The sequence below is a fragment of the Nasonia vitripennis genome, chromosome 1 (genome assembly GCF_009193385.2).
Source record: "Nasonia vitripennis strain AsymCx chromosome 1, Nvit_psr_1.1, whole genome shotgun sequence".
In the NCBI taxonomy this organism is placed as follows: Eukaryota; Metazoa; Arthropoda; class Insecta; order Hymenoptera; family Pteromalidae; genus Nasonia; species Nasonia vitripennis.
In genome coordinates this window covers 3596942-3614627 of record NC_045757.1, presented here as the reverse complement: position 1 = coordinate 3614627, position 17686 = coordinate 3596942, and the positions used below count along the sequence as shown (strand labels likewise).

Here is a 17686-nt window from a genome sequence, read left to right as displayed (position 1 = left end):
GCGCTTGAAAGAAAGCTCAATCAGCATGTATGTACACATACAGATATATAGCTGAGAGAGGGAGACTGCATATAATATAGCGGCGAGAATCAAGATCGCGCGCGCATCGTCCGCTGATCCGTCGCGCATGTCGCTCGGCAGTTCAATTCTCGATTGTGTGTCAGCAGCACAGCCAGAGCAGCTGCATCAGTCGCTCTCGCATCAGGTGCGTGTTGTATCCATCCCTCGTCTCGCGCGCGCGCCTCTAGTTCGTCCGAGCCTGTGTAATAGAACAACGATAAACATTCTATATCGTTATTAAATTGTAAAAGTGAAGTATACGCGCAAAGTGATCGGGTGGGGTGGGGGGGGGGGGACAAAAAGTAAATATAGAACACTCTCGTCAGTGGGGGCCCGAGGATGCCCGCCAACAAGTCGAACCACAGCACGCCCAGCAAGGAGAACAACAACAACAACAACAACGGCAAGCAGCCTATAAACGGGCGGAAGAAACGCTCGGCTAACCTCAAGCACAAGAAACACTCGAGGACCTATCTCGTGAGTACATCCTCCGTTATTACGCGATATAACCTAGTAGGTTAGGTCGCGATTTCTCCTCTCGCCTATATATATATATATCTAGACGCTCAGTGTGTACACACAGAGGGAGAGGAGAGGGTTCAGCGACCGTTTAGCTTGCGCGCGCGCGCGCGCAGAGCATGATATTTTGTTCACCCCTGTTTGCGATGCTCGAAATCAGTGTCTATCGTATTAGCTATTTCTTCGACTGTCTCGAAGGTTTATTATACACGACGACGATGATGATAATAATAGCCTCTGGCAGGCGTGTATAGGAGAGAGAGAGAGAGAGAGAGAGAGAGCACACACCCTCGTCGTTGGGAGGGTATAATCGATGCCGAGGCCGCTATTATTAGCGGTTACTTTAAAAGCCTCTGCCACTGCTGCTGCTGCTGCTGCTGCTGCTGCGCCTCTTTACCTTTTCATATCGCACTGCTGTGTATATAGAACGCGCGTATCGATCGAACGGCTATAAGCCGTGTATGTATACGTGTGCTGATAAGCCAGAGAACAACAATAGAGAGTGTGTGAATGTATAGGTATATAGGTGTCTGCTGATTCGGCGGAAAGTGTCATTGTGCATTTTGCATGCAGCTTTCGAGCTTCTCTCGAGCATCCATCGACATTGCGCGAGGTATCGACTCTCGCATCGAATATCGATCACCATCCTGAATCCTCTTTAGTAGAGCGAGAGAGAGAGAGAGAGAGAGTCGAACCATCCCGCTAGAGGGAGTTTCTCGCGCCGTATATACTCTAGTCTTCGCGAGTATCGAGCGACGTGTATAGGGTTGCGCGTCTGCGCGGGACAGGCTCACCCTCACCGCCGCAGTACAGCGCCGGCATATCGCAGTAGTCGTCCAGTGGCGGACGTTCTGCTCTTGTACACACGTATCGCCGGCCGCTGGGGAGACTCAGATCTCTCTATCTCGTTCCACATTTTACGGCCTGTACCTGTAACATAGTCGACTTTGTTAAAATTCGACTCTCTGGAGATTAATCGAGTGGAGCTGTAAGTGTGAGATATTGCGGACGTATCTGTGGGGCAGGGAGAAAAAGAGAGAGATTTTCCGCGGGGGGGGGGGGATAGAGACGCCGCACGCGCGCAATCGATAATATCTTGTGTAGGGGGTGTGTGTGTGTGTGTGTGTGCAGCTAGTGCCGCAGCGCTCGCTCGTTAGCCATCGCCAGTCTCTCTCTCTCTTTCTCTCTTTCGCGTTTGTCTGCTCTCTTATAGCCTGTGTGTGCCCTCCTTCGATCATTAGTGCGATGTGCCTATACCCTAGGTTTCGATCAGTTCAAGGAGCGTAACTCAGAGTACATTAAAGCCCAGGGTATAGCCAGCCGTGTCGAGGGAGGGGCAAAAGGAAGGAAGAGTTAGTGTATGTGTGTGTGTGTGTGCGTGTGTGCAGCAGCAGTACTCAGTAGCGGCGACATCAGCAGTAGCGACAGAGCCACGGAGTCAGCATCGGGTCGTTTCTCGTCGAGGAAGCCTCGTCATGATCGGCTCTTTTTGGAACCTCTGCCGCGCGTGCCCCGCCATGCCGATAGACAAGGTACGACATGTATATGCTATATCTCCTGCACTCGGCCGCGCGATATTGATTTTTCAATTAAAACTCGTACATTACGCTCGATTATTTGTTAATGCTATGTCCTCATCGTTCGCTGCATAATGTAAGGTTCCGGGCGAGGAAGTAATATCCGTAAACCGTATCCATCGCGGTGTCAGTTTCGAAGCGGCGAGTTGTCGCAATAGTGCTAAAGTTTGAGGTTAAGTCAGCCGTGTGAGGAACGGCGGGGAATCCCCGGAACCGGAAGTCTCGATCCTACGGTGTGGCCCTTCGCACGTTCTACCCGGCGCAAGGACGAGACAAGGTCGCGCGCGCACGCAAAAATTGGCGTTACGTAATAAAAACAGCTCTCGTCGCGATTATCATACAAATTCTCGCTGTATAAATAGGGAGGCTCGCTCGGTCGTGTTAAAATATGGATACAACGGAGATAGAGAGCCGAATGAAATTTCAATGATGCGTGTCCCGAGAGCGATATTGCTTTGTCGATAGTCGCGGCGACTGGTGTATAAAATGCCGATAGACGGCGGCTGATAGCAATCGTCTCTATATAAGATATATACGTATACATCTGCGCCGCTCCAGTTCCGGTAGCCGGAAAAATTTCTCTCGGCTCTCTGGCGACGAGGCTGGCGACTGATGTCAAAGGGAAAACGGCCCTATCGATTCGACAGCACTTCTTCCTCTTGTAGCGTCTCAATCTGCAGGCTATATGTATCTGCGTGCGGGATGCGGAGAAATTTTTTTTTTTTTTTTTTTATCGCCTTGTGCGGGGGTGGTACAGAGGTGCGTACTTTAAGACGACGACGAAAATCGAGGCCGCGCGTCGCATTGCCGTAAGTTTTCGGCAGCGACGTCGCGTGATCCGAGCATATACTGCGGACACGCGTTTTTTACGCTCGCCCCAAGCCCTGTGCATATAACGGCTTAGAAATCAAGGTAGACAAGGTGCAACGAAAGCCGTTCATCAGAGGGGGAGAAAGAATCACGCATTGCGCCACTTTATGCTTCTCTCTCTCTCTCTCTGGCGGCCAGTACAGTACGTTGACTCATACCACTCGAGAGAGAGAGAGAGCCGCCGACTTCAAGTGTCGTTAGGTATATATATATATATATATATATATATATGTATATATAGCTGCTTGTGTGCACCGACTGACGTCCTGCCGCCGTCGCCGGTAGGGTGCACGCGGCTATGGTATATCTGTGTGTATAGGAGCCAAGGATACAAGTCGCGGCGCGATCGATATCTCTCTCGCCTGTAAGAGAAAAGGAGCAGTAAAATTTTAACTGACTTGGCAGCTAGACTCGTGAGACTCGGCTAAATGACGCACCTGATGTTCGCTGATTCTCGTTAAACCGCTGTCTCTCCGACTGACTCTTCTTCTCTTTCATTCGTCGGTTTAACGATTTTTCCTGCTTTTCATTGTCTTAGGTGCGGACTTGGGTATAGAATTCGATTGTGTGAACGTTTCTCGCGCGATTAAATCCCGCCGATAATCCGCCTATACCCACGTGCAATAGGCAAGACTCCCGGGCTGAATACGAATTCCTCGAAATTCACTGCGCCTTGACTTTGTACACACACACACACACACACTCGTCTTACATTATAGCCGATCGATCCTCTTCTCGCGGATTACATAGCACCGCAGCGCGCGACTGCATCACATACACCGAGTATGCTCTCTTTCTCTCAAAAAATTTCTTCTTTTATGCACACAAGAAGAAGTGCAGGATTAAAACGGCGGGAGTTTTAAAAACGCTGACGACGCAAAATCGATATGCGCCTATTCTATTTTCGAGCTGTTAAACAGGCATACAGCTAGAATACACACACACGCGCGCGCGCGCGGCAACGAACTAGGTCAAAATACACTAATAACGAAGCGGTGACATTTCGCTCTATCGTTATACATATTAAAAGTCGAGAGAGAAAACGAGCCTAGGGGGGAGGGGGAGACCTTCGTTTGTCCATTTGTACGGTTTCGTCGCGATAATAAATGGCCCAGATATACACGAGAGAACTGGCGTGTGCACGCGTGCGTTATACACACATTATAAGCCGCCTACGAGCGCTCGCACATGCCAATCAATAAAGGTTTTACCAAAGTTCAAAGTCTTGCGCGCGAAATCGTTATGAGCTTCCTCGGTCGACTTGTTTTTTGCCTTATTGACGAGCGTCACGCGAGACTTTATTATTAGATGTTATTCCGAGGATATAAAACTGACTGTGAAATTTTTCTCATGTTTCAGCTCCACTCGGAGTACAGGAGCACGTACACGTGGCACGAGTACACGGGGCCGAATCAGGAGCACACCGTGGTGCGAAGGGCACCTCAGGCACCGCCGAGTAAGTTGTGTTCGACTGCATCTGCGCACATCAGTATGGCTACTATTTATACTCGTCGATTGGACTATATTAGCCCATTAGTGAAGAATTCGCCATGCGTACAACCTTTATTTTTCATTTTTTTCTCTCTCTCTCTCTCTCTCTCTCAAAATAATCTCCATACGTCTTTGTCTCGATATCTCGCATTACATGCATAGCTGTAGTGGAAGAATGTTTTTTAACGATGAACCTATGTTTATAATTATACCGCATATAGTATAGAGTAGACGCGCGCGATCGTATAGCGTCAATCGATAAGCGACGACTCCTCCCATGTGAACGATATATCACAGTAGTCTTCTTTTCTGTATAATATACAATTTGGAGAAAAAAATCTGTAGAGTCATCGTTGATATCGTTAGAGACGACGAGCGAATCTGGTACATATTGAAAAGTCACTCGCGACTCCATTGTCTTCTTTTTTTTTTTTTTTTTTTTTAATTCCGAATATGATCTCTAGTCTGATTTATTATACTATATCTTATGAATATATATTATAAATGTTGTCTTTTGTGTCTCACTCACGCTCTATATGAATATACACACGGACACGTATTCTACAACTACTCACACACTCGTCTCTCATTGTTTTACTCTCTGACTTGTTTTTCACATATGTCTTTGATTTCCCTTCCCACACACACACACACACACACACTTATTCTTAATATATATGGTTGTTCGTTTTGGTCGTTCCACCTACGTACCATCTTTAATTTTTTATTTAACAAAAACAGCCTGTACACATAGCAGTAGATGCGAGGTGTGCCCCAAACTAGAATTTTTTTTTCCAACACATAGACTACAATATTAGACATAGTGTCATAATACCAGGTTCCATATTTATTATTTCTCACGTTTTTATACTTATTTCATAAACTTATATTCTTCTCGATTTTTCGTTTCTGTTGCGAGCGACAATTCGCCCATACACATTAACTGTATACATATACATACATAAGCTTAGAGATATACCCAGATAGATCGGCAGACGCGATACCGACCTTAATAATGCAGAAGCAAAAAATACAAAAAAAAAAAAACAAAAATAGACAAATTTGAGGGTATACGAGCCGAAGCTGCGAAACGTTTTTTTTTCAGCGAAAGACGCGGGGGGCGCAAAACTGCAATCAGCCAAGTCCATCGAGGATGAAAATAACGAAGGTAAGGAGCCAATAACAGAGCCGCAGCAGCTCTCCATAGCTGACAATGCTTTCGAGCCTTATTGATTATGTTATAATACTATTATGTTGTAAATTACATACTCGAAACGCGTATATATTATAAACATCTGTAAGCTTTTTCTTATATCAGACACACTGACAAACTTTACATTGAATTAGCCTCTGCTTCTTAACGATTTTTACTTTTCCGCGAGTATACACACAATTGTCAGTACAGACTCGTCGATCAGGATACACGTGTTGACATTATATAATATTTTTCTCCAAGACACGATGTTTTTGACTAGACATCCAGCGTATAAACTGTAGTGAGCGCATGTCGCTGCTTCCTTTAATTTCTCTCAACCCGCATATAATAGCCTTTTTTATACTATATATAAACACATTAACTTTGCATGCCGATTTTATTTTCAAGCTTAATATCATGAGCGACGATTAAAAATTCAGCCGATGCAGGTCTACTCTCACATCAGGTACAACACGAGCTGAAACGTGTGCACATCACTCACACCTCTGATTACATCAGCCTTGATAGTTATCTCGCGTATACGAGCTGTGCGACTATATGCGCACACAGACACGATAATCGTATACGCGAGTGTGACATAGACATAATTTTTTTTTTTCTTCAATTGCACTGCACATGGCACAACGCAAACGCTTATCGTATAGCCCATCACAGGCTGGACACACGGACACGATCTTATTTACACATTAATATTATTATACGAAGAAGAGCGAAAGCAAGACATGACACGCGTTGCATGTATCATCCGATCGCTGCACGTGTTCGAGGAAGAATAAAAGAGTCTACCATTGATACACCTACGTTATACACAGTCACGTTTCGGACACTTCAGACGCACACATACACGTATGAGTGTGTATATATATATATATATATATATATACGAGATTCGATCGAGAGGAGGAGGGAATAACACACGGCCTTTATACAGTTTCGAATCGCGCGCCTGTGTTAAAAAATTACGTAACGTAATATACAGCTTAAAGGCCGTGTAATATTAAAAAATCGAGCTTCGAGCTTATCGACTTATAGATACTGCTATGATGCGTAGCTTGTTCCGGGTTGACCCGCGCGTATGTACTGTTATACCCAGTGGTGTATTGAAATATTGCGATGACGAAAAAAAAAAAAAAAAAAATTTTTAATATAAGCGAGGACGTCGCTATAGTGTAGGTGTGCTGGGATAACGCTAGGCTGGGACGTTTTTCAGGGACGAGTCTGGAGCCGCCACTGCCAAGGCGGAAGAAGTGCCCGGAGCTGGCTTACAGAACGCACGAGTTCATATCGTCAGCCGCTCAGCAACATGCCAATATCCAGGCGGCCGATGGAGGCGGCCTCGTGGGCGGCGGCGGCGGTGGTGGGATCGATGCCCTCGACTCCAATGTCGTAGCTGACAAAGTTAGAGTGAGTCCTGTGACGTGTGTTCGATTTTTTTTTTTTTTTTTTGTCGTGGGAGGTGTAGACGATGATTCGATTGAGAAAAGATTTCATTCGAAACGTCGGCATTGCTCAATTTTTGAATTATATTTATTCGCCAACCTTTGTTAATCTTTGAAATTGCCTATCAAAGTATAAAATGCTCGAAGAAATTCTCTTACTAACTTGTAACGAACACTTTGAAACTTGAACTTTCCGATGTCCGCAGGAGGTGACGAAGACACTGCCAGCCTCGCAGTTGAGCAAAGCGATAACCCGGATAAGCACCGAGTACAGATTGCAGTTCGCTTGGCCGCGTCGGCAGCAGCACCAGCTGACAAACGGCGAGATAATAGCCCACAGCAAGGACGAAGCTCTGAGCAACGAGCAACAGCAGGTGCCCAGGAAGTCCCTGAGTATGGGTGCGCTGAAGCAGGGCTCGATCATGGCCGCGGCGCCGGCGCCCGTCCACAAGAAGCGCCAGCACGCCGCGATCGATCACAGGCGAGTGTAATGTAGTTCTTACACGCATATACGTTCTTCGTCTTCTTGGCTCGGCTCTTATCGCGCGCCTCGACTCGAGGATGACTCGTGTATCTAAAGGGAAATGGGATTTTGTCAAAGTTGTTTGCTCTCTTTATGCCGAAGGGCTGCTTTATGGATTGAGATCTTATCGCGCGAGTCTTATCCGATGTAATACGTTGTCGATGAGGTTGTTGGTTGACTTGAATTAGATTTTTTTTATTTTCATTGCCAAAGCAGACGGGACGGCGTGCAGGCTTCGGAACTGGAGCCGCTGGTGCGGATGGACGGCGCGCTTCCGGAGGCCGACGAGCAGGACGAGCTCGACGCGGTGGAGCTGAAGCTGACGCTGAAGAAGTCCGGCAACCGAGCCGTCAGGATAGCCGAGCAGCCGGGAGGACCTATCGGCGGCGAGTTCAGGAAGACTCAGGAGAGGCCCTTCTCCGCCACGGAAGTGATCGAGCTCAGACGCGAGCTCAAGCGACTCGCCGACGAGTACAAGGTATATTCTCACGTTCATCGTCGATTGCAGCATGGCAAACTGTTCACCAATGAATTCTATTCCACTTCAGCACCGCGACTGGGGCGGCGGAATGGCGACCGAGGACGAGGCGACGCTGTGGAAGCGCGTGTCGAACAATCATGCGCTGAACGCGCTGTCGCTGGCCAGGTCGGCCACCAAAGAGGAGAAGGAGAAGGAGAACACGAGAAAGGTCGGCCCAGCCGCGGCTGTCCAGGCAGCTCAAGTCGCACCGGCCGGCAGGCCGTCCTCGGTGCAGGCACACGCACGACCGCTGCACCAGACGCTCACCGCTGAGGACGTCAAAGCCGAGGACAACAGAGCCGCGCTAGCCCGGCTCGCTCGCAAGGACTTTTTCATACGCCATCATCTCGACCGGACGACGGGTGCTGGTAGGAAGCTTTTCCTCCTTTTATGCAATTTACGAAGGTGTATAGATATGGAAAATAATATCGCTGGCCGACTTTTGCAAAGCTGACGGTGCACTGCTCCCCTCTCCGACGAGAGAGAAGCTGGAGCCCGTGATGCCCCGGCGCCGAGACGAGAACCAGCAGCAGACGGATACTCAGCCGCGCTCGAAGCCCAGCCCGAAGAACAGTCCGCGCAGCGCGCGTTCCCAGAGCGTCGGGCCCAGCGTCGTTGAGCGTCGCTCGCCCAAACGTCATCCTCAGCGTCCGCCATCCGTTGCTAAGGATCTCAAGGTTGCTTCGGAGAGTTTCCTCCTCGAGAGTTTCGTCGTTCTTTATTTTTGACGAAGCCCTTTCTTTTCTGTCCCGCAGGAGAAGGAGAAGGACAAGGAGATGAGGGAAAAGAGCTCCGAGCGCGAAAGGCATCCCCGACCGAGTAAGTAATGACCGGCAGGTTCATTCGATGCTTTTTATATACCATCTCTCATTCAGACCTATCGTTTTACAACCGAGACGGACACCGAACATTCGATATCATATACTATTGTTATATACTACATGAACGATCGAATGCAGTGGTCTTCTGTTTTATTTTTTATACTATCATTTTTATTGGATTCTTTTGCATCTTATCGTGCATAAAAAGCTCGCAGTTGATACTCATTAGAATATAAGTAACTCGTATGTTACCGTGCGTCATTAGGACTTGGATTGCTCTTTGTATGTCATATTACTACTACTACTACTACTACTACTACTACTACTACTACTACTACTACTACTTCACTATATACCACACAATACATCTGTATAAGGTTCTTGAGATCTCATTGAGTTACGTTTTATCTATTTATACATATTATATGCCACATACGTCCAACTCGTAAAGTTATATATGATAACCCGCGAGAGTACAAGTATACTTACGATTTCATAGCATATTGCGATGATGTATGAGATATTATAAATCAGTAGCTTTATTGCTGGCGTCTCTCTCTCTCTCTCTCTCTATAACTGAATATTGTACTCTCGTCGATTCGTTGAACAAGCAGTGTCAGTGTATTTTTATAACTAGGGGCGTGCATGAGAGACCCTAATGGTTTAATGACGCATTTTGTTTGTAATATATACATATATTTATATTATCTATAGTTATACACTTTTTGTATGCCTCTCTGTATTCTCTCGGTTGAATTATGCCTTCTCTATTGTTATACATTCAACTTTTCTCTGCCGTTTGTTTATTTTGCGACAGTAGATCTAGGCATAACATAGAGCAGAGAATGTGCGATATATCCGTAGTGATCTTTATATACAACCCTTGAATTTATGGTTTCGTTATGAGTAGCGTTTATCATTACATCTACTATTCTGTCACAAGCTTTTTGCGCGCCTTTAGATTAATTATATACATATCGTTCGCTCCTCCCTCTTAACTCATTAAAAATCTTCTCATCCGCTCTCTTCAAGAATAAGAAAGAAAAGAACCGCTCGGTATGAGAAAAAAAAAATCGTCGGCCGATTCAAACCGCTCATGCAGCATCAGCTCACAGCTTGACCAAGCGCACCTTAATGATCATAAGTAAAAAGAGAAAAAAAAGTCGCGGAGAGTAGCCTATCGAGTGCATATAAAAAAAGAGACTATTCGCTATGCGTATACCATATAGGCGCAGTCTCGCGTTGGAAGACGAATCGAGCGTCGTCGTCCGCAAGCACCGGCCCGAGATCGAGAAGCGAGTCGACGACTCGTCTGCGCAGAAGACCCTATTCTACTGCATCGACGGCTTCATCCAAACGTATGTCTCCCCAGCTAGATTCTTCCACTCTCACCACTGTTCTCTCTGTCTTATATTTCTCTCACGATAATTACTACTGTCTTTCTCTCTCTCTCTCTCTATATTTCTGTACATGATTTTGCCGTCGAGTTTCGTTCTCTCACCCGACATTCATTCATCGAATTCTCATACAAATAAGCTCGATTATTCGAAAACCCGAAAGTCGCGTTTTCCGCGCGAGTAACGTCGGCTTTTTTCGAGAAACGCTGACAATGCACGGTACATGGTATAGTTGCCTACTTTTCAATCGGTTATGAGGATCGACGTACGTTCGAAGTTTAAATATTGCAAAATTGAAATAAAACCTCGATCCTTATCGCTGAAACGAATGCACCGCTATGCAGCTTGACGAACGCGATCATCGCACCGTCCTATTCCGGATCTCTTTTTCTGTACCACTACTATACTACTGCCTCACTGTACGATGAATTATATACGAATAAAGTAGCGTTATTTTGCTAACTCTTAGCGTAGCCTCTAACAAAGTAGTTTGGTTCTTCAATAACGAGTAGTCGTTGAGCAAGAGAAAGCACAACGAGAGTCTATACGGACTCTCGATGGTACGTGCAGTAACTGAATAAATATGACGATGAGATTATCGCGCTCGCGATGATTTGGGTGGAGGAAGGAATAAAAGAGAAAGAGAAGAAAAGAAACGAAGCAGTGAATTGATTGGAAAAAAAAAAAAATGATTAAAAAAAGCCATATGTTGTAACGTCGTATGTTCTAGCCTTCCTCGCAACCAATGCTCCTCCCCATCGCCCTGCTCATCATGCAAAGCCCATCAGTACATTAGCGGGTAGCGCGAACTTAGCCGCCGCCGCCGCCGCCTCTCAGACGAGTACCTCCGCGAACGCGAAGTCAGCACAGTCACTAAACGCACAACAAAACGCGCGACAGTCGATCAGCCGCGTGCAGCCAGCCGCCAGCGCTGCTACTAAGCAGGCGCAGCGTCAACCTGCTGCCTACTCCAAAACGCCCCTAAGGCAGCCGCAGCCGCAGCCTACTAGTCAAGCCGGCCAAGCTAGTAAGTAGCATGCGATCACTGCACTCTCACACTCACTGTCTCTCTCTCTCTCATCACCTTGTCTTATTAACGTAGTGTCATTCACACGTGTCTCATCCAACCTAACATACATGTACCTCGATTTCATTTACGCGTGTGTGCTCTGAAACTTGGAGGACGACTTGATCTTTCTCGTGGCTTTGTTTCTATAAAATCACGCGAAAGATCACGCGATTCCAGTACAGGGTAAACACTACTACTGTTCCTTCATCACCAGCATCATCGATGTTCATCAGCTAAAAGACATAGTCGCTTGTTCGTAATACCTTTCTCTCTACCCCTCTCTCTCTCTCTCTCTCTGTACTTTTATATACCTCGTTTATATGCAAAAATGTAAGTCAAAACCTTTTCTTTTCTTTTTTTTTTTTCAATATATGATGATGACAACACCAAGTGTCACTCAACTGTTCGTCTGCCTGAGGCAACCACCCAACACTTTTGCTTATATTCGCATCTGATTTTTATTATATGCTATTATTGCCTTGCCAAAACAACGCCTGCCCGCGAAAACCAAGACAGCCGAACACAGTGTGTTATAAAAGTGTGTGTTTAATGTTGATCGTAAAAATAGGAAACTATATATACCTATGAAATATAATTATGAAAAACAAATCTGGTCGTATATATGTGAATGTGGTCAGAGATCGTGCGCGGGCCTCTCGACTCTCGTTGAAGGTGAAGACAAAAATAATTAGTCATGAGCGAGAGAAGCCTTGCGCAAGATCGTCGTAAAGACCGAAAGTCCGGAAGCGCACCTCGCGAGTAAGCTCTGGCGGCTCGTTCCAGCGGAGTCAGCAGCAGCAGCAGCGAACGGCGTCAGCGGCGTCCAGTCTCCGCACCAGCAGGTATCCCAGGCAGTCGAGTCACCGCATCCACCGCAGCCTGGGTGGATAGACGACGAGCCTGTGGTAAAGAGCCCGCCGGAACCGACGCGCGTCAAGTCACCAGAACAGATGATAATGCGCTCGCCCGAGCCCGTCAACTGGACCGTACCCCTCGACACCGGCAAGACCTTCACTGTCACTCAAAACGTCCGGGAGGGTGAGTTGGACAGTCGTTTTCATGCGAATGCCAAACTAGCTGTAAACTGAATCGTCCTTCACAGTTCACAGTCGGTATTTGACATACAAATGGAAAATAGTTCATGGGTTCACTTATTGGGCCTTTTCGATACCTCGGCACGTTTTCTCGTGAATCTAACTTACATATAGGCTTAAAGGGGACGTAAATTGTCGCGAAACCCCGTAGATTCAACGGTTGAGCTTAAATCGTCGAATTTCTACCAGGCGAGCCGCCGACGCGAGCGCACAGCGAAGCAAGGAGTTGGGCCGGATTGGGTCCGCAGTCCGCGGCCCCGGATCTGCAAAAGCAGTTAAAACTGACGGAGCACAAACAGCAGCAGCAGCAGCAGCAGCAACAACAGCAGTCGGGCTACAAGTCGCCGGAGAGCGAGAGCGTCTCGCTGGGCAGCTTCAGCGGGACCAACGGCCACAAGGAACAGGAGGACTCGCTGGCCGAGAGGGACAGCCCGCTGGCAACGATAGTCAAGGATGAGGTAGGTGACAAAGTTTCGTTTCACTCAAACTCAATTCTCAAGTATGGTATTCTTCAGTAAATCATTGCTTAAACGTTTTTTCCAGATGTCGCAGGAAGCACCGCACTGTCTGGAAGAGCCGGTCTTTGAATTCGAATCCAAAACCAAGATGGAGGGCAGCGACGCAGGGACTGCGTCACAGCCAGCAGCAGCAACAGCAGCAGTTCCACAGGAGCAACACGCTACCGATCTCCTCGAGAAGGCGCGCAATCGCTTCGACAAATTCTGGGGCTCCGGAAAAGGCTCAGAGCAATAATAAAACCAGCTCCTACTCCTCCTCCTCCTAAACTCTCTCTCTCTCACTATCTCACTACTATCTCTCACTCTCTACTACTGTTCCCGCCCCCCAAGTCCCCCTTCGCCCCGCGACCCACTCAGTGGTCCCTCTTTATTGCCGATCTACGAGTAACGAAACACCACTGACGATTTAAAATGATGATGATGATGATGATGATGATGAAAAAAAATTAATAATATTACATCCACGAGAGCACGCTCCATCCAGTTATCCACACGTCCATAAAAGCGTTCAAGCAAATATTACAAAACAGCCAAACGTAGATCATGAGCCAGCGATTACAAACAATACACACAACAAGAGACAAGACTCTGATTATTCTTATCTTATATTAATTCATTGATTAATTATTATTATCGTTATTGCTATTATTGATATTATTATTAATATCATTGTTATATGGTTACGATTATACTTATATATACTGTTTATTGCTATTGATTATTATTTTAACGGAACGACATTCCGACACGGACTTTTAAAATATTTAATCCGGCTCTCGCTCGAAAGTTACGCGCTCGATGTTTATATAATCAAATCGACAAAATCATGAACAAAATGTAGACTCTAACCGTACCGACAAAATCAAAGCGAACAAAAATTACGAAAAAAAAAAACTTTAAAAAAAACTGAACGGAAGACTTTCGAGCCAAGTGCCTGGAGCTGCCCCGAGAGCTTTCGGCGCTCTTACTCTCTTCTTCGTTTTATATACGTAGACTTATACTCTTGCGCTTTTGCTTGTGAATGATTTTCTTAATTTACGTTTTTGTACATTCCTCTTTCTTTACCTAACTGTGACCGTCATCACTGTCCTCTAGAATTTTCTCGCGAACATTTTGTATCTCGCGAGCCTACACTGCCCGTTCGAACTTTGTGAAGTAAAACAACCATGCTTTCGTTCGATTCCGGACACTCTTGGATTTTATCGTTTTGATACTTGACGGCGTGCTCTTTGTATACGCGAAACTTAGCTTTTTTACTCGAATGCGATTTTGAGATTGTACGACGACTCGGGCCTACAGAATTGAATGACAATTCAGACAGCTGCAGCGCTGAGGGTGATTCCTTTTCTTTCGAGTTTCACACACGGCAAGTTCGAGGCGTTTTCGTCGGCGGCGATTTCGAAAAAGTCAACTAGCTGAAAACAGCTATTATAAAGCCTCTGTACGATTAACTGCTCACGGATACATACGCAATAATTTGATTGTCTTCCAGTATTTTTTTAACCACGTAACGATTAAAAAATAAATTTCGTCCATGATGAGTGAATTTCGTGAGCGAGGAGAGCGCCTTCGAACTTGCGATTTCGTTCTCTAGTCAGAAGTGAAGGGGAGGCTTGATATGCGTTCGAATCGAGTGACTCGATGAGAAACCGTCTGTTCAACGTACGCGATACACGTTATATGATTTTCCGCGTGCGTAAGTCGGAACCAAAAACGAAAAATCAACAAGTCACGGAAAGAAGAGATTAAGAGCGCAATAACTAGAGTGTTAGAGGGCCACGTAAGATTTGGCTGTGTAGAAATGCCCGGGTAAAACTTAAAATACCAAACCAAAGAAACAAAGTGTGATGCAACCGTTATTATAATCGTTAAGAGAATAAAACTAACAGTACACAAACGTGGGAGATAAAAAACCATAGTAAAACCAAAAAAAAGCATCATGTGCGAGGTGGCGCGTGTGTGTCCGAATAAAAAGAAAACAAAACGAGAGGAGAATAAAAGAGCGACGCGTTTTGTATCCACGAATTCAAACGAAGCGAGAAGAGAGAGAGAGAGAGAGAGAGGGATCGAAAACTGATTAAAAGACGCGCGAGGGAGAGAATTCACGACAAATTGATATATATGTGCAGCTGTGTATGTCGAGAGAGGCGGAAAAATATGAAAGGAAACAGAAAAGAAGAGAAAAATAAAAAAAGAGTCTGAGGCTACCCGGGATTTCGTTTGCATTCCCGCCTTAGTCTCTGCGCCTAATTATAAATAGATAGACCGCATTATATTACCGTATTACAAATATGTCGATTATATATGCGAGATATTAATAAATATATATTATATAATATATAAAGAGTGACGAGAGCGAGCAGATTTGAGCAGACTTGAGATGTGCGAGGGATGATGATGATGATGATGATGATGAGAACGCTGAGGATTTATAGCATATACGCATACGAGCGCGCATGAGCGGAAGCGTTTTGTCGTGTGCGCGTTCAACAAGTTTTTTTTTCGTTTCGTTCTTTCGACGCGATATATCCAACATACGTAGATTAGACTCTGTATTTACACTACTTCGATGTGACTCATTGTAACGAACGAAAGAAACAAAAAACGAAAAAAAAAAAACAATTAAACCGGTGGGAACGAATATGAGAGAGAAAGAAAGCGCGTGAAGGTGGCACAACGAAAGGTTTGTTACGAAAAGCCTTTGTATATATTACGATAATACGTGCGTGTGATAATGTGTGCGCGTATATCGGGGGGGTGGAGGAAAGTAACTTCAAAGCCGAGATCACGATTCGATGTAGAGAGCAAGTGTGTTGTTGAGCCCTGTTCCCTCTTATAGAGCGTAGTTGTCGTAGTAGACGGAAGGAGAGAAAGTTTGATGTCTTGTAAAACGATATAAACATTTTTTACGTATATAAAAACGAAAGCGAGCCGCGCGCGAGAATTGGATGGGTGACGTTTTGCGACCTGCCAAGATATACAAATGAATTTCTCAGAGATTTGTTGCCTTTTGCTTTCGTTCGTTAAGTATAGTACCTTTACTCGCGGCTGACTTATAAACGAATTTGATGGTTTTTCGAATTTCCGTCGGCAGTTGTTATCTATTCCATGATTTTTATTGTATATATGTGTGGCGAGAGTATTATTGACGATATATTATAGTATATGTATTTTATACGCTAATTTTAACTATGGTTGGATATTTTTCAAACCGCACCTCTTTTGAAGTATCTCGCGTATACGAGCATTTTTCAATAGAGATTTTTACACACGAGAGACACGTGTAGCGTTGCGATTTTTTTTTTTTTATTATTTCTACAGTGTGTAGTAGCGATATATACGTAATAACTGTCATTCATGAAGATATGACGAGACGATGTACGCGAACGTTGTGTTGACGATTGTTTATCGAATTTCCTATAAAAGAAGAGATGTAAATAGTTATAGTCAAGGCACTTGAGCTCGCGGTTGTCGGGGCGATTAGCAAAGTTTAACGTGTATATAATACAAACCGATACGTACTGAAAGTAAAACGGAGTGAACCAGCTGAAAAACTAACGAAAGAAAGAATCGAGTATCGCGTCGAAGCGTCACCCATTCGCGTGTCAGCCCCCCGTTTTCGAACACTGTATCGTTATATGATTTGTAGTGAAATCGAAAAAAAAAAAAAACAACTAGAAACAAACAAATACCAGTGTGCGCGAGTGAGAGAATGACGAGACGAGACGTTTTTACATACAGGGTACTGCATCGACACGCCTTGGGTAATTTACATTCCGATTTTTCTAGATATGACACGCATTTAAGCGCGCAGTAAAAAAACGAGTATGTGTGTGTATTTTTTGTATATCGAAACGTCGAGACACTCGTTATTGTGATAATCGTATCGTGGACCGGCAATAGAATAATGAGCATTCATTATCGTGATGATTCGCTATACGATGTATGAGCATACGTACACATACCTTATATATATATATGTTGACGCTCGCGGGATATAATAATGACGTAACGTACGATTGAACCGCGCGGGGAAAACGCTTCCGCCACTGTAACGACGAACAAATAAAAAAATCGGGAGAAGCTGCTGCGGGGGAGGCGACGAGGGTGAGGAGTAAATACGGGGTGACGAAGGAGAGGAAGGAAGGGATTTTCGAATTTCGATTATATTAAATTAAAGGATAAAAATATGATGAAACTTAATTGTTGCGACATACGAAATCCAAAAAGGAAAAAAAGTGCTTCTGCAACGTACGTCGGCTGGCTTACGAACCGAGCAAAATAATGGAGAATTTATATAAGCGTCGGATGATGATGGTGATGATAAAAAAAAAAAAAACTATAATTATCGAATTTGTTGCCCGTTTTGTCGATCGAGACGACAGCCGCGGTGGCCAAGCCATCGCGCGCGTGCGCGTCGCGCTTTGCCGCTGAATCGTATGTATTAATTTTATTTAGCGCTTAAGCAGGTGTTTTTTAGACGATACATTTTTGGATGAGACTGCGCGAGGCGATGATGAAGATGCGATGGGGCGTAGATACTGGTACCGGGCTGCTTACGTAAAAAAAGAA

The 17686-nt window shown here is 45.2% G+C and overlaps 1 protein-coding gene across 16 annotated transcripts; it reads left to right on the top strand.

Annotated features, from left to right (window-relative positions):
* Positions 1-141: 141 nt before the first annotated feature.
* Positions 142-16785, top strand: LOC100123903 (RNA polymerase II degradation factor 1). 16 transcript variants are annotated; one of them, XM_016981207.3, is made up of 15 exons: positions 142-537; positions 1968-2111; positions 4386-4482; positions 5623-5685; positions 6944-7137; positions 7379-7653; positions 7912-8173; positions 8244-8583; positions 8666-8892; positions 8971-9034; positions 10266-10394; positions 11164-11460; positions 12267-12540; positions 12786-13054; positions 13140-16785. In XM_016981207.3, the coding sequence occupies exons 1-14, from the start codon at positions 400-402 to the stop codon at positions 13051-13053; spliced, it is 2772 nt and encodes a 923-aa protein (XP_016836696.1). In that variant the 5' UTR covers positions 142-399; the 3' UTR covers position 13054; positions 13140-16785. The 16 variants fall into 16 exon arrangements, with proteins under 16 accessions (XP_016836696.1, XP_008203046.1, XP_008203047.1 ...); XM_008204824.4 differs by having other exon boundaries at positions 143-537; positions 8669-8892; positions 12286-12540; positions 13140-13996; XM_016981204.3 differs by having other exon boundaries at positions 144-537; positions 12286-12540.
* The last annotated feature ends 901 nt before the right edge of the window (positions 16786-17686 follow it).

Excerpts from the sequence above, each read along its gene's own strand:
- LOC100123903 (XM_016981204.3), top strand. The coding sequence starts at position 400 with ATGCCCGCCAACAAGTCGAACCACAGCACGCCCAGCAAGGAGAACAAC. Across the intron at positions 5,686-6,943 it reads CGAGGATGAAAATAACGAAG|GGACGAGTCTGGAGCCGCCA; the intron begins GTAAGGAGCCAA and ends GACGTTTTTCAG. Across the intron at positions 11,461-12,285 it reads TAGTCAAGCCGGCCAAGCTA|CGGAGTCAGCAGCAGCAGCA; the intron begins GTAAGTAGCATG and ends GGCTCGTTCCAG.